We start from the raw sequence: 21,459 nt of genomic DNA on the forward strand, positions 1-21,459 counted from the left end.
AGAAAGATAAAAAGAATAAGTTCCTTCATTTTTTCCTTTCCATGTTCACTGCCACCACCCTAAATAGCTCATTACCTCTGAGCGATATAACCAGATACCCACCCTTCCTAGGGCACTTTGCATCATTTCACCAAACAGCAAGTCCTCCAAGCCTGTGCCCATTGCTTGCTATCTGTTCACTGTCTGTCTTTCCAACATGTCAGTGAGCTTCTAGAGGGCAGGGACCACATCTCGTCACCTGTGGGTCCCCGCAGCACAGTGTAAGTGATCCATAAGTCTCCAATAAATGCAAGCTCATGAGTGGATGAATGGGTGGATGAACAGATAAACAAAAAGCAGACAAAGGACTGAATAGGTCTGCTAGTGTTCAGGCCTCAGTGCTCCAATCCACCTGACACTGCACTGCCTGAGGAGTCTGCTGAGACGGAGTTCTCCACACACCCCAGTGGCTTCTCACAGCCCCGTGACTTACAGCTTCACCCTCCTGCTCCAATTCCTATGTGACCCAGTCACATTTGATTAGTTGCATTCCTTGGAAAAACTCTATGCCTTTTCTTCCAATGTTTCCTTTGCCTAAAATGCCCTCTTCTCCTGTCCACTTTCTCAGTTCTCAGGGACCTTCTCAAAGCCATTTCATCAAAAATCTTGGGGGCCTGCCCCGGTGGCTCAGGCAGTTAGAGCTCTGTGCGCCTAATGCCGAAGGCTGACGGTTCAATTCCCACATGGGCCAGTGGACTATCAAACCCACATGGGCCAGTGGGCTCTCAAACCCACATGGGCCAGTGGGCTCTCAAACACAGGTTGCCCGTTGGATTCCTCAACTCCCGCAAGGGATGGTGGGCAGCGCCCCCTGCAACTAACAATGGCAACTGGACCTGGAGCTGAGCTGCACCCTCCACAAACAACTAAGATTGATACCTTTCCACAATTAAAAAAAAGAATCCTTTAAAAAAAAACTTTCAGATTCTAACAAACAGATAGGACCTTTGATCCTCCCCCACTCCGCAAACTACTTTGATTGTAAAATGAATCTATTTTTAAGTTTTATCTTAGCTACTAACAACAGTATTCTTTTAAAGGTATTTAACATCTATGTTTTAGGATAATAGATTAATAAGCTTGGTTACTTGGCTGTCCTAGATATTTCAAACTATAGCCATGAAAGTAAGGTACTCACTTTCTCAAGGTCATCAAACTCCTAAAAAGACAGACTTTTTTTTTGAACAAAACTATCCTAAGCACTTAAATTCCTTTCCTAGACCTTAAATCTTAATTTAAAGACTTTATAAATCAAATTACCTTAAAAATCTGAACACTGATTACAAAAGTAATCAGATTCTTAAACATATTTCAAGTTATCCAAATCTATTACCATGCAACTTTTTACATGCTTCAAAATAAATTACAAGACTAATATCAAATCCTCTTAAATGTTTCAAGTTAATATCACAAAGTGTAATATGTCAAATACCATTCTCCTAAATATTTCAAATGTCTTAGAAACAATACAAGCAAATTACCATGATGATTTCAAAATTTTTTTATGAATCTAACACAAAGTAGTAATATAGCATGCATTTTCTGTACATTTTTCTTACCTCTATGCTTATTTCTACACGTTCAGAGCAGTGTCCCTATACTCACCACACTACGTAGATGAGAATTACCATCTCAGTTTGGCTGGGGCTACTAAGTCCAAAATTTAGCACTGAAATGGGTTACAGATTCTACTGTCAGTCAGGGATTCTGAATTACGATGGAACAGCTGGGTCTACTTCTAGGGCGATCCTCCCTGAGACCCAGAAAAATAAGGTGTGGCTTTTCTCAGTCTTACAGTAATGGAACTCTTTAAGTCTATGCCTTTTCCTTGTGAATCAGTGCCTCACATTTTAAATGTAATCTCTTAGACAACTTCCAGCTGCCTGATTTGAATATTTCCAATTTTATTATGAAAAATTTCAAACATACAGAAAAATTGACCCATATACCCACCATCTAGATTCTACAATTAACGTTTTATGATATTTGTTTTCTCACATATCTGTCCCTTTATCCATCTATCAATCTATCTTATTTTTCATGCATTATAAAGTAAGTGGCAGACATCAATACACTTAGCACTTCAGCATGCACAGCATTAACTAGAGTTCAATATTGTTCATGTTGCTTTTAGATAAAATGTTCAATTAAACACACAAAATTTTAATGGACTGTTGGATAAGTTTTGACAAACATATGTATGTGTGTAACCTAAACCCCTAGAAGATATAAAACACTACCATTACTCTAAAAAGTTCCCTCATACTTAGGGTGGCCAGATTTATAAGGAAAAATAATAGTATGCCCAGTTAAATTTGAATTTCAGATAAAGAATGCACACTTTTTTAGTATAAGTATGCCCCAACTATTGCATGGAAAATACTTGTGCTAAAAAAAATAATTATTTATCTGAAATTCAAATTTAACTGGGCATTCTGTACTTTGTCTGGCAATTGTATTCGTACTCCTTCCCAGCCAGTCCTGGATTCCTATCTCCTAGGTGCAATTACTAGAATGGGAGTTTTTTTCCACCATAAATTAGTTTTGCCTGCTATTTAACTATCCAAGTTTATAAATACAAATCATAAAGTATGTGCTCTTTTGTGTAAGACTTCTTTCACCAACATAGCATTTTTTAGATTCATTCATGCTATTGTGTCTACCAATAGCTTGAACCATTTTATAAATATACCATGTTTTATTCATTCTCCTATTGATGTGTACCTGAACTGTTTAAGTTTGGGGCTGTTATAAATAAAGCTTCTTTCTATGAACATTTTTATACAAGTCTTTTTGTGCATATATGTTTTTTCTTTTGGGTAAACATCTAAGATGGAAATCTAGGTTACGAGGTAGATGTATGTTTAGTTTTCTAAGAAACTGCTAGACCTTTTTCCAAAGTAACCATATAATTTTACATTCCCACCAACAATGTATGAAAATTCTGGTTGTTCCAAATCCTTGCTAACATTTGGTGCTGTGAGACTTCTTAATTTTAGCCATTCTGGTAGATATATAGTAGTTTTTCATTGTGGTTTTAAGTTGCATTTCCCTAATGAATAATGATGTTAAGCATTTTTTTCATGTGCTTATTGCCTATTAACATATATTAATTTGTAAAGTGACTATTGAAATGCTTTGCCTATTTTTTAAAATTGAGTTGTCTTTTTACTGTTAAGAAGTTCTTTATAGATTATGAATATCAGTTCTTTGTCAGATATAAGTCTTTCAAAATATGTTTTCCCTATCTGTGTCTCTCTTCCCTTTTTTTTTTTTTTTTTTTTAGGACTTTATTGGGGAACAGTGTGTGCTTCCAGGCCTTTTTTCCAAGTCAAGTTGTTGTCCTTTCAATCTTAGTTGTGGAGGGTTCTGTTCAGCTTCAAGTTGTTGTCCTTTCAGTCTTAGTTGTGGAGGGCGCGGCTCAGCTCCAGGTCAAGTTGCCGTTGCAATAGTTGCAGGGGGTGCAGCCCACCATCCCTTGCGGGACTCGAGGAATTGAACTGGCAACCATGTGGTTGAGAGCCTACTGGCCCATGTGGGAATCGAACCGGCAGCCTTCGGAGTTAGGAGCACGGAGCTCCAACCACCTGAGCCACCGGGCTGGCCCCTCTTCCCATTTTCTTGACAATGTCTTTGATAAACAGAAGTTTTTAATTTTTATGAAGTTTATTATTTATCCTTCTATGTTATTACATTCTGTGTTCTAGCTAAGAAACCTTTATCTATGCCCAAGTCACAAAGATAGTCTTCTGTGTTTTCTTCTAGAGGCTTTAGGCTTTTAGCTTTTATGTTGAGATCTAGGATTCATCTTGAAGTAACGTTTGTGTATGGTGTGAGGTAGGAGTAGAGCTTCACCTTTTTTCTTAGGGATACCCTATTGCTCCACTACTACTTGTTAAAAAGACTTTCCTTTTCCTATTGAATTGCTTCAGCACCTTGTCAAAAACCAAGTGTACGTGTGCATCTATTTCTGGGATCTCTATTTATTCCACTGACTTATTTGTTGGTCCTAATGTCAGTAGCACCCAATATAGTTTTGATTACTGTAGCTTTAAAAAGTCAAAGTGCAGTAGCATAAGTTCCCCAATTTTATTTTTTTCCTGGACTGCTTTGGATAGTCTCAATCCTTTGAGTTTCCATATAAATTTTAGAATCAGCTTGTCAATTCCTATGAAAAAGCCTGGTGAGATTTTGATTAAGAAATATTCTATAAATGTTTTTACATTTTACTGCTTTCTCAATGACCACCATTCTCTAGTCATGTTGTTGACAAGCACTTTCACATAGTTCTATACTCCTCACTAATTATATCGCTCACTTGTTCTCTCTCTCTCTCTCTCTCTCTCTCTCTCTCTCTCTCTCTCTCTCTCTCTCTCTCAGAAATCACTTCTGCACCTCTGATTCTTTGGATTCATCTTGTTTAATTTTTCCCAACATTATTTCTGTTTCATCAACTAGAATCCTTCCTTCAAATCTCAGCGTTCCCTTGTTTTAAAATATAAATTTAATAATTATTTCTGGATGTAATGATTCCCTACTCTGTCTTTGTGTAAGAGAAAGAACTGCAGTCTAAAATTTCAGAACGTCTCACTTCTTTACTGAGCTCATTACCTGTCTCTTTCTCTCTACCCTGGGCTCTGCCACTGACTAACTGTGTGACCTCATGCAAGTGATTTACTCCATTAGGACATCAGCTTACCTACCATTAAGTGAAAAGATTAGACTAAATCTGTATTGTGGTTTTGTTGTGGTGGTGGTGGTGGTTTTGTTTTGTTTTATTAATACCAAAACTCCTCCAAAAATCTGATGAAATTTCTGAACTCTTTTTTCAGGGAAAAGCACATTCACATATAAACATTTTGAAAATTATTTCCAATTGTTTACAAACTTCATAGAGCCTATCCATGCACTTCAGCTTAACAATCCCTGGACTAGACTCTTTTTCCCCCAAACAGCTCTTTCTGGCTCTAAAAATTCTAATTCCTCCTAGAAATAGAAAAGAAGAAATTCCCATCCCTGCTAAGAACATACCTCTGAGAAAAATGATGCTGACAATGAATAGACTGTTCAGACAAAAAATCAACAAGGAAACATTGGAATTGAGCCACATGTTAGATCAAATGGGCTTAATGGACATATACAAAACATTCCATCCAACAGAAGCAAAATACACATTCCTCCTAAGTGCATATGGAACATTCTCCAGGGTAGATCATGATAAGTCACAAAACAAATCTTAGCAAATTTAAGAAGATTAAAATCATACCAAATATCTCTTCTGATCACAATGGTATGAAACTAGAAATGTAGAAATCAACAACAAGAAGAAAGTGAGATCTACAAATATATGGAATCTAAACAACACACTTCTAAACAACCAATGGATCAGAGAAAAAATCAAAAGGGAAATCTAAGAATTATCTCAAAACAAATGAAAATGGAAATACAACATATCAAATACAGTGGGTTTCAGCAAAACCAGTTCTGAAAGTTTATAGTAATAAATGTGTATATTAAGAAATTAGACAGATTTAAAATAAACCTAACTTCATACCTGAAGGGACTGAAAAAATAACAAATTAAAGCCAAAATTAGCAGAAATCAGTTGCATTTTTATACACCAATAATGAACTATAAGAAAGAGAAATTAAGGAGGGGACAACCAAGATGGTGCAGTAGGTAAACACTGGGTTTACCTTCTTTCACAACTACATCAAAATTACAACTAATCTACAAAACAACCATTATTGAGTATCGCCTTAAATCAAGCTGAACTGAAGCCTTTCAACTAAGGATGCGCAGAAGAAGCCACCTCCAGACTGGTAGGAGGGTCAGAGACACACACCTGTGTGTGACCATTACAGATCGGGAGGGCTATTTCAGCTGTGGGGGTTCCCCTCCCCCATCCCACAGATGAGCAAGAGATCCCAGCCCTACCCCAGCCCAGGGTTCCAGTGCAGGGGAGAGAAGTCCCCATAATTTTTGGTTGTGAAAATGAGCAGAGATTGTGACTGAGTGAGACTGAGTCCGACTGTGCTCACAGGTGCTCCTCTTAAAGGGACAGCATGTGGACTTACCCACGTTCAGAATTACTCGCTCTGAGCTCCAGTGCTGGTGGAGCAGCTGGACAGGTGGGAGGGGAAAATGGTGGCAAGTTGAGTTATCTGGCTTGGGATAAGGGCTGGAGAAGTGGCTTTCTCTTGGACAGGGGAGCTGGCAGAAGCCATTGTTTCTCTGTTGAGCCCTCCCCCTTCCCTGCGCACAAACACAGGTGGCAACCAAATCTGAGTTGCCACTGTTCGTTCGCCATGCCCTGGCGATTCCAGATCCGGCCCCACCCAACTTTCGGGCACACTCATGTTGCTTTCAGAAGCTATTTCATTAAGACCATTTGCCTTGGCTCAAGCTGCAGACTTTCCTATGGTCTCTCAAAGGTTCATGGAACCCCGATAAGCAGCATCTGGCTTGAGCATGTCCTGTACCTCTGGCTGAGCAACCCTAAGCCAGCACTAGCGGCACCCAGCCTTGGTTCACGGCTTGGACCCTCAAGGTGCTTCCAAGCACAGCACAGGCAGCAGCCATCTGTGGATTTCTTTCTGACTCCCACTGGGTGGCCCCAGTGGGGCACATGCTGTGGCTAAAGTAGACCTACACCCGATCCCCTCCAAGGTGGTCCTGGAGCTGGGCCCCCAGTAGTCAGCTCCAAAACAATCTGGAGCATCACCCAGACACCTCCAGTATGACACACCCAAGGGGTGGATTGGGGAGACATCAGAGTCCTGCTGAGGCAGATCCTGCTTGGTAGGGTCAGCCCTAGCACAACAACTCTTCCACTGTAGTCAAGGCCAGTCCTCACAACCAGTGAGCCCAGGGTCAGTCCTTCACACTGATGTGCAATTATCAACCAAGTCTCAATTACAAGAGGAGGGCACACATAACCTGCACAAGGGACACACCTGGAGTGCATGGCTCAAGTGACCAGAAAGACTGCGCCACTGAACCCCACAGCCACATAAGGCCTACTACTAAGACCCCACAGCTACATAAGACCTACTACATAAGGCCACACTACTAAGACCAGAAGACATAGCAGCCCTACCTAATACATAAGAACAAACACAGGGAGGCAGCCAAAATGGGGAGACAAAGAAACAGGTCCCAAGTAAAGAATAGAACAAAACTCCAGAAAAAGAACTAAGTGAAATAGAGATAAGCAATCTATCAGACACAGAGTTCCAAATACTGGTTATAAGAATGCTCAATGGTCTCAGGAAGAACTTCAACAGAGAGATAGGAAGTATGAAATGGAGATGAAAACCACAAAAAAGAACCAGTCAGAAAGAATACAATAACGGAAATGAAGACTATATTATAGGGAATCAATAGCAGATTAGATGAAGCAGAAGATCTAACCAGTGATGTAGAAGATAAGGTAGCAACAACAACAAAAGGAAAGAATCCAAAAATTTGAGAGTTTAAGGGGCCTACAGAACAATATCAAGCATACCAACATTTGTATTATAGGGGTACCAAAAGGAGAAGAGAGAGAGCAAGGAATTGAAAACCTATTTGAAGAACTAATGAGAGAAAACTTCTCTAACCTGGTGAAGGAAATAGACATAAAAGCTCAGAAAGCACAGAGAGTCCCAAACAAAACAGACCCAAAGAGGCCAATACCAAGACACATCATAATTAAAATGCCAAAGGTTAAATACAAAGAGAGAATCTTAAAAGCAGCAAGAAGGGGAGGCTGGTTAACTCAGTTGGTTAGAGTGAGGTGCTCTTAACAACAAGGTTGATAGTTCAATCCCCACATGGGACACTGTGAGCTGTGCCCTCTGCAACTAGATTGAAACAACTACTTGACTTGGAGCTGATGGGTCCTGGAAAAACACACTTAAAAACATAAGTAAAAGTTTAAAAAAAAAAAAAAAAAAGCAAGAAATAGCAGTTACCTACAAGGGAGCCCCCATAAGACTGTGAGCTGATTTCTCAACAGAAACTTGTTTAACTGTTTGTCCAGTTAGGACAAATTCATAATGAATAATCTCTCTGATATAAAAAAAGTTAGCAATATCATTGCAACAAGTTCACAAACTTAACTGTTAGCCTCAGTGTGTGTGTGTGCGCGTGTATGTTGCCAAAAAAATGTATACACATTTTAAGAAAGGAAAACTATTTAAATTGTAATACTCAATATATACCAATAACAAAAGATGACTACAAGTCATGTTTGACTTCTTCAATTACAGGAGGCGCTCAAAGTGGTTACCATAAGTGTTCAGATACTTCTGATTATGGCAAACTACTACTTGAGCAACACTGACCAAAATGTCCACTTGTATACATTTTTTTGGCACCCCTAGTATATATGAGGTATGATCAGAAAATATGGTGAATGTTTAAATTTTTTAAAAAATTATTACAGTAAAAGACACATGTCCATTAATCCCCCCCAAAATACTCTTCCTCATTTCCAACACACTTATTCCATCATCCTTGCCACTTTCTGAAATAGTTCTGGAAGTCCTCTTTGTTAGTATCTTTAGTTGCACTGCCATGGCTGCCTTGATGTCCTGAATCAATTCAAAACATTTTCCTTTTATGGTCATTTTGACTTTGGGGAAGTGCCAGAAGTTGCATGGTGCCAGATCCAGTGAATAAGGTGGATGAGGACACACCCTAATATTTTTATTTGACAAAAATTGCCGTATACTAGAAGCAATGTGTGACATGATGTGTTGTCAAGATGGAGGATGAAGTAAAGAACACACATATATAGATAGATATAGATATAGATATATAGATATAGATACATGTCATGGGATGTAAAGTACAGTATAGGGACTATATAGTCAAGGTATTGTAACAGCTATATACAATGTCAGAGGAGTAGTAAACTTTGGAGGTATCACTTTGTGAGGAGTATAAATGTCTAATCATTATGTTGTTTTGTACACCTGAAACTAATATAAAAAGTAAAAGTCGAGACGTCATCAAAATGGCGGCATGAGGTGAGCCTCTGGAAATCTCCCGTGGAATTTACAACAAATTAAACAGCTATAACTCCACAAAGGACTCCCTGCACAGCAGATAGGGAAGACGAAGAGACTCACTACTGAATTCACCTAAAGGTGGGCAAATTGCGTGAGCAGGGGAGGAGGGAAGGGAGAAGTGCGGAGACGGGACGCATGGGCATAGGACACAGACCTAGCTCAGTGCTTCAAGCTCGCTGCATCCCGGAACTACCACAGATGCAGGAGAGGGAAGAACTCAGACTTCTACGGCTCCGTTTATGGCCCACAGGGCTGAGGGCACAGCATATAACATGGCTGAACCAAACGCTCACCGCAGAGACCTCAGAACAAAGACTGAAGGAAGAAGGCTGAAAATGGTGGTTTAAGCCCTTACTGCCGAGCAAAGGACGGAAGCCTGAGGCACTGAGACAAGCCACCCCCTCTCTACCCTCCCAGAGCTCGCCCTACCCCCATCTGCCCAGTGCTAGAAGCGGAAGAGTAGCAGTGTCAGATCAAAAGAACAAAATATTTGCTGTTCTGAGAACTGTGGACCGCAGACACAGATTCGCAGCCCAACTAGTTCCGGCAAAGGGGAGGGAGTTGTGGAGGCAGGACCGGCTGTGGTGGTGGTCACCGCCATTGCTCTGGGCCACATCTCACAGCTCACCCCGCCTCTGTCCCCACTTATCTGTGTGGATCCCTGCAGGAGTAAATAGAACTGCTGAAACATATGCGCTCTGAATCTGGTGCAGGAAGAGTTTGGAACTACAAGAGCTCTCCGTGTCCCCACAGGGATGCGGCGCCCTATGACCCAAGTGAACTGTTAACAGAGGAGAAGCCCACCTTCCAGGGAATTCCCCTAATTGTGTGAGAAGCAGGAATAGTGCAGAGGAAACATAACACTACAGTGTGAGAGAGAAAAACAGGCTACAGTCGGACAGAAAATAAAACATTCTACCAACACTTACTGGAAAACAAAAGAAAGACCTCTTCCTATCAATCTGTTGCAGAACCCACTCCTATAAATGTCTAGGAAGAGAAATAATAAATCATTAATTGCCATGAATAACCAAGGCAACAAGACAGCTCTGAAAGACAGTGAAAAGTCTCCAGAAAAGGAACTTAAAGATATGGAAATATGTGACTTAAATGACAGAGAATTCAAGATTGCAGTTCTGAAAAAGCTCAACGAGATGCAAGAAAACACAGAAAGGCAGTTTAATGAACTCAGAAACACAATCAAAGAACAACATGAGCATTTTATGAAAGAGATTGAAATTTTAAAAAAGAACCAAATAGAATTTCTGGAGATTAAGAACTCAATAGAAAAAATTAAGAATGAAATAACCAGCTTAGGTAGGAGAGTTGACCAGATGGAGGAAAGAATCTGTGACATCGAAGATAGAAACCTGGAATGGAAACACAGATGGAAGAAGAAACAGACTTGAGACTTAAAAGAAGTGAAAGAACTCTACAAGAACTTTCTGACTCCATCAGAAAGAGCAATATAAGAATAATGGGTATACCAGAAGGAGAAGAAAGAGAGAAGGGAACAGAGAATATATTCAAACAAATTGTTGATGAGAACTTCCCAAACTTGTGGACAGAACTGGACCCTCGAATCCAAGAAGCAAATAGAACACCTAGTTACCTCAATCCCAACAGACCTTCTCCAAGGCACATTGTATTGAAGCTGTCTAAAATCAACGACAAAGAAAGAATCCTCAAGGCAGCCAGGGAAAAGAAGACGGTAACAAAGGAAAGCCCATTAGATTATCATCAGATTTTTCAGCAGAAACTCTACAATCCAGGAGGGAGTGGAACCAAATATTCAAACTATTGAAAGAGAGAAATTATGAGCAAAAAATCATATATCCAGCAAAGATACTCTTTAGATATGAAGGAGGAATAAAGACCTTTCCAGACACACAGAAGCTGAGGGAATTTTCTAATACACGACCTGCACTACAAGAAATACTAAAGGAGGCTATTCGACTACCATCAACAGGGACAATTTGTGGCAACCAGAACTCAAAAAGGGGGAGAGTTGGGGGGAGCCATGGTTGCAGTTAACTTTAAAGCCTTAATGGCTCGGTTTATGCTTAACATATTTCCTCCCCCTGAGGCAATTATCTCTGCCTGTATCTGGAGAGTGCTTGCAGGCTGCTCAGGAATGTGGTGGGAGTGGTCAGTTCCCAGACACAGAAGACTGATGGCTACTTCAAGGCAATTGATAAGGATAATTGCGTTTGGGAGTTTCAGTGAATTTTGTGTCTCCTATGTAGAAGTTAAAGATTTACTGTTAACTAGGTAATGCATTTTTGTGCTTGTTAAACTGCACGTCCACAGAAGGTATAAATTCTGGGGACAGAATAAACTCAGCATCTTCAGGATCACTGGAGTCCACGATCGCCATCATCAAATTGTGTGTCTTTTTTCATTCCCACTCCCCTTGTCAGGAACCGTTCGACTCGTGGCGGCTGGCTCGCCACAAGTGGCGCCCGAACAGGGACCTGAATATAGGGGTAATAGTGAGGAACACCGCGTGGAAAGGGCCCAGCTCGTATAAGAGCTTATCAGTGGATGGGCGGTGAGTAAGGCACTGTCCCCTCGGTCGAATGAGTGTGTGAGTGAGTGATAGCTCTACGACTTTGTGTTACGGAGCTTGATTGGGCCCCAATCTGCGGTTCCGGTTCTGTCATACGGCATAACGGCGACTGGGCTTTACAGTCCACCTGTCCGGGGATTTATACCGGAGCGCCTCTAGCCAAGACAGGTTTAGCCCCGCAAGGGACACGGCCAGAAGGGCACCTGATTGTTTCTTTGTTTGAAAGAAGGACCGAGTTAGGGAAAAGGATGGGTCACGCCAGCAGCAAGGACCTGTATGTTAGAGGACTTAAGAAATTGCTTACCGCCCGTGGCAGTCGGGTGAGCAGAGAACAGTTAGATAAATTCTTAGACTTTATAAAGGAAGTCTGCCCGTGGTTTCCTGAAGAAGGAACGGTCAGCCTGGAAACCTGGCAGAAAGTGGGAGAACAATTAAAGGATTTTTACACTGTCCACGGGCCTCAGCATGTTCCGATTGAAACATTTGGACTGTGGACTTTGATCCGGGACTGTTTGAACCTTAAACATGAGGAATGCAAATTAGAGAAAGTGAAACAAGCCGGCGATGAGGAGGGAGGGGGCACAAAGTTGTTAGAGGGAGTTCTTAAAGTTAACAAAGAGCCGGTTGCTCAAGAGTTTCCAGACGACATATGGGAAGATTTGAGCCCTCGAGATCAGGAAGAATTAGAGGATGAGGCTGCTAAATATGATAGGGATAAATATCCTCCTGTTGTAGCTATGGCCCAAGAAAAGGGACCGACATCTGATGCTCTTCTTACTTTGTCGGAACAGATAAAAAAGATTCAGGGACAATTAATAGAGCTTAAGGTTTCAAAAAGTGAAGGAAATGGTCCTCGAGACTCACGAGTCTCTTGTAAGGATCCTTGGAATCCGGGGAGAGAGGATCCCCCTTTTGATCCTTCTGCCCCGCTTCCTGAGAACCCTGGTATGTGGGATCCTCCGTTACAGCCCCCTGTCTGGGATATGCCCACACAGCCTCCACCGGGTTATATCAAACCGAAATCCGATTCTTTTGTTGTGCGATCGCCACTTCAAATGGCTTGTGAACAAGCACATAGGCAAGGGGAATCTACGGAGCAGTTCGGGGTCTATCCTATTTTTGATAAAATTGACAGGAGAACGAAAAACAGAGTTCAGCATTGGGAGCCATTTCAATGGAAGAAAATAAAAGAGTTAAAAGAGGTTTGTGTGCAGTATGGACCCATAGCTCCTTTCACCATGGCAATTTTAGACGCTTTGTCAGGAGAAGCAACTCCCCCTGAGGATTGGAAACATATTGCCCATGCCTGCCTTTCTGGGGGCGATTACCTTTTGTGAAAATCAGAATTTTATAAAAATTGCAAGAAAAAGGCTAATCAGAATGCCTTGCGGCGAGTTCCCATTACTTTTGAAATGTTAGCGGGTGAAGGGATATACGCTAATTTAGAAAACCAAATAGATTTTGCCCCGGGCGCCTATGCACAAACTTCTGTAGCAGCTAAGGATGCATGGCGAATACTGCCTGATACCTCCCGTAAAGAGGAGCATGTATCTCAAATAAGACAGAGACCTGACGAGCCCTTCCAAGATTTTGTGTCTCGCCTTACCACCGCAGCCGGAAGGATTTTTGGGATGTCAATTGCTACCCAGTCCTTTATAACGCAGCTTGCCTATGAAAATGCCAACTCGGCATGTCAAGCTGTTATTAGGCCAATTAGGAAGAAAGAAACCTTATCTGACTACATTCGCCTGTGCACTTCTCTTTTACCCAGGGCATAGCGATAGCGGCTGCTATTCAGGGGAAACCTATGAAGGAAGTGCTATGGCAACAGGCAAGACTCAACGCAGGGAGTCGCTCTGGAGCTTGTTTTACTTGTGGAAAGAAGGGACATCGAGCGGCTCAATGCCCCGATAAGGGAAAAACAGGGACTGCAGCTGCTCCTGTTAAAAAACCTCCAGATGTTTGTCCTAAATGCAGGAGAGGGAAACATTGGGCTAATAAATGTAAATCTAAGACAGATAAAGATGGGAACCCGATTCAGGGAAACTGGGTGAGGGGCCAGCCCCAGGCCCCGAATCAGCAATGTTATGGGGCACCGCAGATCCCCGAACAGAAACGGAGCAAACCTCAGAGAGGAAATACATCACAGATTTATTCCGGGCCACCTCAGGCAGCGCAGGATTGGACTTATGTTCCACCACCGACATCGTATTAACTCCTGAGATGGAAATGCAAGCCCTACCCACAGGGGTTTTTGGGCCGCTGCCGCCAAAAACCGTTGGGCTTTTATTAGGGAGAAGTAGTACGACCATGAAGGGAATTCAAGTTTCCCCGGGAGTTATTGATGAGGATTTTACCGGAGAAATTAAGATTATGGTTCATTCACCCCTGACTATTTCCAATATTCCCTCTGGAACTCGGATTGCCCAATTAATAATTTTGCCTAAAATAAAAATAGGGAAAAGTAGACAAGACCAAAAACGAAGAGATCGAGGCTTTGGTTCCTCGGATGTATATTGGGTTCAAGAAATAAAAAAAGATCGACCTGTTTTACAGCTTAAGATTGCTGGGAAAGATTTTCAAGGACTTTTAGATACTGGAGCCGATGTGTCTTGCATATCTGCGCAACATTGGCCATCTAATTGGCCAATGCAAAGTACGAGTACAAGCCTGCAAGGTATCGGTCAGTCTCACGCCCCACAGCAAAGTAGTAATTTGTTATCATGGCAGGACGATGATGGTCATCAAGGAACGTTTCAGCCTTATATTATCCCCGGTCTGCCGGTTAATTTGTGGGGACGAGATATTATGAGCAATATGGGAGTTTATCTTTATAGCCCAAGCGCTCAAGTAACTCAGCAAATGTTTGATCAAAGACTCCTCCCAGAAAAAGGCTTAGGAAGTGCAGGACAAGGACGTCAGGAACCTATTTCACCCAATCCTAATTTACAGAAAACAGGTTTAGGGTATTTTTCCCAGGGGTCATAGACTTACCTGTACTCCACCATAAAACAGCAGAGGCAATAACTTGAAAATCTGATACGCCTGTGTGGATAGATCAATGGCCCCTTACTCAAAAAAAAATATTGGCCGCTCAAGCGCTAGTACAGGAGCAGCTTGAACAAGGCAATATAACTAAATCAACCTCTCCTTGGAATTCGCCCACTTTTGTTATTAAAAAAAAATTTAAAAAAATGGAAATTGTTACAGGATTTAAAAAAAGTAAATAAAACTATGGAGGTTATGGGGGCTTTGCAACCAGGATTACCTCATCCCTCTGCTATACCAAAGGACACTTATAAAATAGTGCTGGATTTGAAGGATTGTTTTTACACTATACCTCTTCATCCCCAAGATTGTAAGAGATTTGCTTTTAGTATTCCTAGCCAAAACTTTCAGGAACCCATAAAGAGATATCAATGGCGAGTTCTTCCCCAAGGTATGGCTAATAGCCCCACCTTGTGTCAGAAGTTTGTTAGTGAAGCAATTGATAACACCAGAAAACAATTTCCTTCTGTGTATATCATTCATTATATGGATGACATCTTGTTGGCTTGTAAGAAAGAAGGAATGTTGTTAGCTTGCTTTGTAGATATGAAGAAGAATCTTCTTCTTCATATTATTGCACCTGAGAAAGTACAGAGAAGTGAGCCTTACTCTTACTTGGGATTTCAGTTGTTTGCTCAGCATTTCGCCCCACAGAAAATAGAGCTTAGGAAAGATCATCTTAAATCTCTTAATGATTTTCAAAAACTGTTGGGAGATATTAATTGGCTGCGTCCTTCTTTGGGACTAACTACTGGAGATCTTAAACCACTGTTTGAAATTTTAAAAGGAGATTCTAATCCAACCTCTCCCAGATCTCTTACTGAGCCTGCACGGAAGGCTCTTTCTAAGGTTGAGGAAGCCATTCAGCAACAGCATGTTTCCTTTTTTGATTATTCTAAACCTTTGTATGTGTATGTTCTAAATACTAAGCATACACCTACAGCAGTGTTGTGGCAAGAAGGGCCACTTCGATGGATACACCTCCCTGTAGCTGCTCAAAAGAATCTTACACCTTATTATGAATTTGTGGCCAGCCTAATTCAGGAGAGCCGCTTGGAAGCTCAAAAATATTATGGAAAGGAGCCAGATTCTATTGTTATTCCTTTTACAAAAGCACAGATTCAAGGCCTGATGCAATTTACTAACAGTTTTCCTGTCGCATTGGCTAATTTTGTGGGAACTTTAGATAATCATTATCCTAAGCATAAATTGCTTCAATTTTTTCAACATCATGATCCAATCTTCCCTTCAATAGTATCACATGCTCCTCTTCCTGCTGTACCTAATATTTTTACGATGGATCTAGTAATGGTGTAGCTGTCTATGCACTCAATGAAAAGGTCATCAAAAGAGTGCAGACACCTCCAGCCTCAGCTCAAATAGTTGAGCTTCGAGCAGTCCATATGGTATTGCTTGACTTCGCTTCTCAGTCTTTTAATTTATTCTCTGACAGCCATTATGTGGTCCGTGCTATCCAAAATTTAAAAACAGTACCTTTTATTAGTACCAGTAATCCTGTTACCCAGGATTTGTTTTTTCAGATACAGCAGGCCATTCAGTTGCGCTGTAAAAAATTTTATATTGGCCATATTAGAGCTCATTCTAATCTTCCAGGCCCTTTGGCCTCAGGAAATCAAATTGCAGACACTGCTACTCAGCTCGTTGCCTTAACTCGAATAGAAAAAGCACAAAAGGCCCATAGCCTCCACCATCAAAATAGTCAGAGCCTAAGATTGCAGTATAAAATTACCAGAGAAGCAGCACGTCAAATAGTAAAACAGTGTCCAAATTGTTCACATCTTCTGCCTGTGCCTCATTATGGAGTCAACCCCCGAGGCTTACGTCCTAATGATCTATGGCAAATGGATGTAACTCATATCCCTGAGTTTGGAAAGTTAAAATATGTTCATGTCTCCATTGACACCTTCTCTGGGTTCGTTGCGGCTTCCATTCAAACAGGAGAAGCCACATCTCATGTAATTAGACATTGCCTTGCTGCATTTGCCATGATTGGAACTCCTAAAAAACTTAAAACAGACAATGGCTCATGTTATACCAGCAAAAAATTTGCTCTATTTTGCCAGCAATTTTCGATCAATCATGTTACTGGCATTCCTTACAATCCCCAAGGACAAGGGATTGTTGAACGTACTCATGGAACGTTAAAAATCAATTTACAAAAAATAAAAAAGGGGGAGTTATACCCCCTGACACCTCATAATTATTTGTCTCATTCTCTCTTTATTTAAAATTTTTTGACCTTGGATGCCCATGGTAAAAGTGCTGCGGAGCGCTTTTGGCATCCTTCTACTGCCCCTCAGGCTTTGGTCAAATGGAAAGATCCACTTACGGGCTCTTGGCAAGGCCCAGATCCAGTCCTCATATGGGGACGAGGATATGTATGTGTTTTTCCACAGGATGCAGAAGGCCCTCGGTGGCTGCCAGAAAGATTGGTGCGACATGTGGACCCTCAGCCCATTGATGATGCTACTGATGCTTTGCCAAGCGGAACCTGACCAGACGTATTGGGCCTATGTACCTGATCCACCAATCCTCCACCCCGCTGTGTGGGATGGTCCTGAGATTCCAGTTTATGTTAATGATACTAAGGCCTTAGGATTGCCTTCTGATGGACATATGAAACAGCATTTGGAAAATAATTTCACTTACAATGGCATAGGTTTGGGATTGCCTATTTGTATTGCAAAAAATAGCTCCATGATTGGGTGTTTGCGTAGTTCCCCTGTCACTATGCATATTGATGATTCTTTAATTGGATGGACTGTTCATCTTAACATGCTAGGCGATTGGTCCGGAGGGCGCAAGATAAAGCTGCCCATCCCTCCATCATGTCCATCTTGCAATAAAAGATTGAAACTGGATACTGAGACTGTTCCATGGAGAGCTTGTCCTGGCAATGATCCTGTTCGTTATGACATCCCTGGAACAGGCAGATATATTATTGATTGGTCAAGAAATAACCGGTCCGGACGGGCCCGTGAACTGATTTCTGGACTGTGGAATTCTGATACGCAGTATCAGCAAAATTCACTATGGAGGCTTATGGGAGCAATGGATAAGGTTGAAACCAGGCTCTCTCTGCCCATGAGGATTTTGGAAGACGGAACTAGGGAATGGACTATTGTTACTGAGACTGTTAATGTATCTGCTTGTGTTCCCTCCCCTTATGCACTCTTGATTGGAAATATTAATGTATATTTTGTGGGAGATCAATTTAATGTGTCTTGTAATAATTGTATTTTGACTAATTGTATTTCTTGGGTACCCTTGGGGACCCAGGTTATGATACTTAAACAACCATCTTTTATTATGCTTCCTGTTAATATTTCTGGACCTTGGTATGCTGAAAGAAGTTTGCAGGTTTTTAAAGAAATTAAATATGCTTTGAGTAGACCTAAACGGTTTGTTGGACTTCTAATTGCTGGAATTATGGCTTTGGTTACTATAATTGCAACTGCTGCTACAGCAGCTGTGGCTCTCTCTCAGACTATTCAAAATGCTCATTATGTTAATACTCTTTCAAAGAATGTTACCTTAGCCTTGGGAACCCAAGAGGCTATTGATGAGAAATTAAAACAAAAGGTAAATGCTCTTTATGATACGGTTCAGTATATGGGAGAGGTCATTCAGGGTATGAAAGTTAAATCTCATTTAAAATGTCATCCGAAATATCATTGGATTTGTGTTACTCCTAAAAAATATAATAATAGTCAGTATGATTGGAGTCGAGTTCGTTCACATCTTCAAGGAATTTGGCATGATGCTAACCTATCTTTAGACATGTTTCAGCTTCATGATGAAATTCAAAGTATGAGAGAAGCTGAACCTTTGAAATTTGATGCAGCTCAGGCTGCTTCTGAGTTTGTTAATGTTCTCAGAAATGTTTTGCCCTCTATGCCTTATATTACCCATTCTGTTATAATATTTCTTACATTGGGCATCTGTGTCTGTTTGGTTCTGTGCCTACTCCCCATCCTCATTAGATGTTTCATCAGCAAAATGTTAGACTTACGAGCTGACATCCATCAGCTTGAGCTTAAGGCAAGCCATAAGCTTCTCTCCCCTGTGCATTTATGACGGACGGGTTAGTCAACGACGGGTAAATACTTGAGAGCCGCTTCAACACCTAAGACAGGGCTTGTATGATAAAATATGAGTACCAATGACGGGTAAGTTGAGGCAGGCGTCCTAAAACACCTAAGACAGGCACCGTCACCTCGCCATCCTGGCTGGATGGATTTTGTTCCTATAAAATAAAAAAGGGGGAGATGTGGGGAGCCATGGTTGCAGTTAACTTTAAAGCCTTAATGGCTCGGTTTATGCTTAACCTATTTCCTCCCCCTGAGGCAATTATCTCTGCCTGCATCTGGAGAGTGCTTGCAGGCTGCTCAGGAATGTGGTGGGAGTGGTCAGTTCCCGGACACAGAAGACTGATGGCTACTTCAAGGCAATTGATAAGGATAATTGCGTTTGGGAGTTTCAGTGAATTTTGTGTCTCCTATGTAGAAGTTAAAGATTTACTGTTAACTAGGTAATGCATTTTTGTGCTTGTTAAACTGCACGTCCACAGAAGGTATAAATTCTGGGGACAGAATAAACTCAGCGTCTTCAGGATCACTGGAGTCCGCGATCGCCATCATCAAATTGTGTGAGTGTCTTTTTTCATTCCCACTCCCCTTGTCAGGAACCGTTCGACTCGTGGCGGCTGGCTCGCCACAGAGAGTAAAGGCCTGAACCGGAATATGGGAATGGAGAAAGTAAGCGTGCTGAAGAAAATGGAATACTCTAAATATCAAACTTTCTTGTACATAAACTTAAGGGTAACCACTCAAAAAAAAAAATTCAGGACAATAATATAAACTGTAATAAAAGAAGAAACAGAGGGAAACATCATAGAACACCACCACACAGAAATAATAGATAACAACAAAAAGGCAAAGAAACAATGGAGACACAATCTTACCAGAAAACTAAAGATAGAATGACAGGAAATCATATCAATAATCACCCCAAATGTAAATACACTGAACTCACCAATAAAAAGGCACAGAGTAGCAGATTGGATCAAAAAACTAAACCCAACCATATGCTGCCTCCAAGAGATACAGCTCAGCTACAACGACAAGCACAGACTCAAAGTGAAAGGGTGGAAATTGACACTTCAAGCAAATGGTATCCAGAGAAAATCAGGTGTAGCCATACTGATATCAGATGAAACAGACTTCAAGGTAAAAAAGATAACAAGAGACAAAGATGGACATTTCATAATGGTAAAGGGGACTATACAACAAGAAGCCATAACAGTCATCAATATTTATGCCCCCAATCAGGGAGCACTGAAATATACCAAGCAACTACTAACAGAACTAAAGGGAGAAATTGACCAAAACACAATAATACTAGGGGACCTAAATACATCATTGACAGCTTTGGATAGATCATCCAAATAGAAAATAAATAATGAAATAGCAGCCCTAAATGACACATTAGATGAAATGGACATAATTGATATTTATAGAACACTTCATCCTAAAACATCAGACTATACATTTTTTTCTAGTGTACATGGAACATTCTCAAGGATGGACCATATATTGGGACATAAAGCTAACATCAGCAAATTTAAGAAGACTGAAATCATACCAAGTATATTCTCTGATGACAAGGCTTTGAAATTGGATATCAACTGCAGAAAGAAAGCAGGAAAAACCACAAATACATGGAGATTAAACAACATACTTTTAAAGAACGACTGGGTCAAAGAAGAAATGAGAGAGGAGATCAAAAGACACATAGAAACAAATGACAATAAAAATACATCCTACCAAAATTTTTGGGATGCAGCGAAAGCAGTTTTAAGAGGGAAATTTATCTCATTACAGGCCTATCTCAAGAAACAAGAAAAATCCCAAATAAGTAACCTCACATTACACCTTAAAGAACTAGAAAAAGAAGAACAAGTGAAACCCAAGGTCAGCAGAAGAAAGGAAATAACAAAAATCAGAGCAGAACTAAATGAAATAGAGAACAAAAGGACAATAGAAAAAATTAATATGACAAAGAGCTGATTCTTTGAAAAGTTTAACAAAACTGACAAACCCTTGACTAGACTCACTAAGATAAAAAGAGAGAAGACACTAATGAAAAAAATCAAGAATGAAAAAGGGGAAATTATCATGGATGCCACAGAAATGCAAAGGATCATCAAGAATACTATGAAGGACTATATGCCACCAAATTCAATAACCTAGAAGAAATGGACAAGTTCGTCCGGGACCAGATGGCTTCACTAGTGAATTCTACCAAACCTTCAAAGAGGATCTAATACCAATCCTGCTCAAACTCTTCCCAAAAAATTGAAGAAGAGACAGTACTCCCTAACTCATTTTATGAGGCCAACATTACCCTGATACCAAAACTTGGTAAGGACAACACAAAAAAGAAAACTACAGACCAATATCTTTGAGAAATACAGATGCAATAATCCTAAACAAAATTCTAGCAAATCGAATGCAACAATGCATTAAAAAGATTATTCATCACAACAAAGTGGCGTTCATCCCAGGAGCACAAGAATGGTTGAACATATGCAAATCCATCAATGTGATACATCACATAAGAAAAATAAAGGAAAAAGATCATATGATTACATCAATTGATGCAGAAAAAGCATTTGACAAGATACAGCATCCATTTATGATTAAAACACTTAATAAAACAGGTATA

General features: G+C 40.7%; 1 protein-coding gene across 1 annotated transcript in view; it reads left to right on the plus strand.

The window, feature by feature from the left end:
• Nucleotides 1-21,459, plus strand: part of LOC148759130 (endogenous retrovirus group K member 13-1 Env polyprotein-like) — a 41,320-nt gene that overhangs the window by 10,276 nt on the left and 9,585 nt on the right. The window contains exon 2 of the mRNA XM_088792806.1: nucleotides 17,663-18,462. Within this exon, the coding sequence (XP_088648932.1) occupies nucleotides 17,663-18,462 (800 nt within the window). The remainder of the gene's footprint in view (nucleotides 1-17,662; nucleotides 18,463-21,459) is intronic.

Source organism: Rhinolophus sinicus, chromosome 1 (genome assembly GCF_057876585.1).
Source record: "Rhinolophus sinicus isolate RSI-liver-muscle chromosome 1, RSI-T2T, whole genome shotgun sequence".
NCBI classification, from domain to species: Eukaryota; Metazoa; Chordata; class Mammalia; order Chiroptera; family Rhinolophidae; genus Rhinolophus; species Rhinolophus sinicus.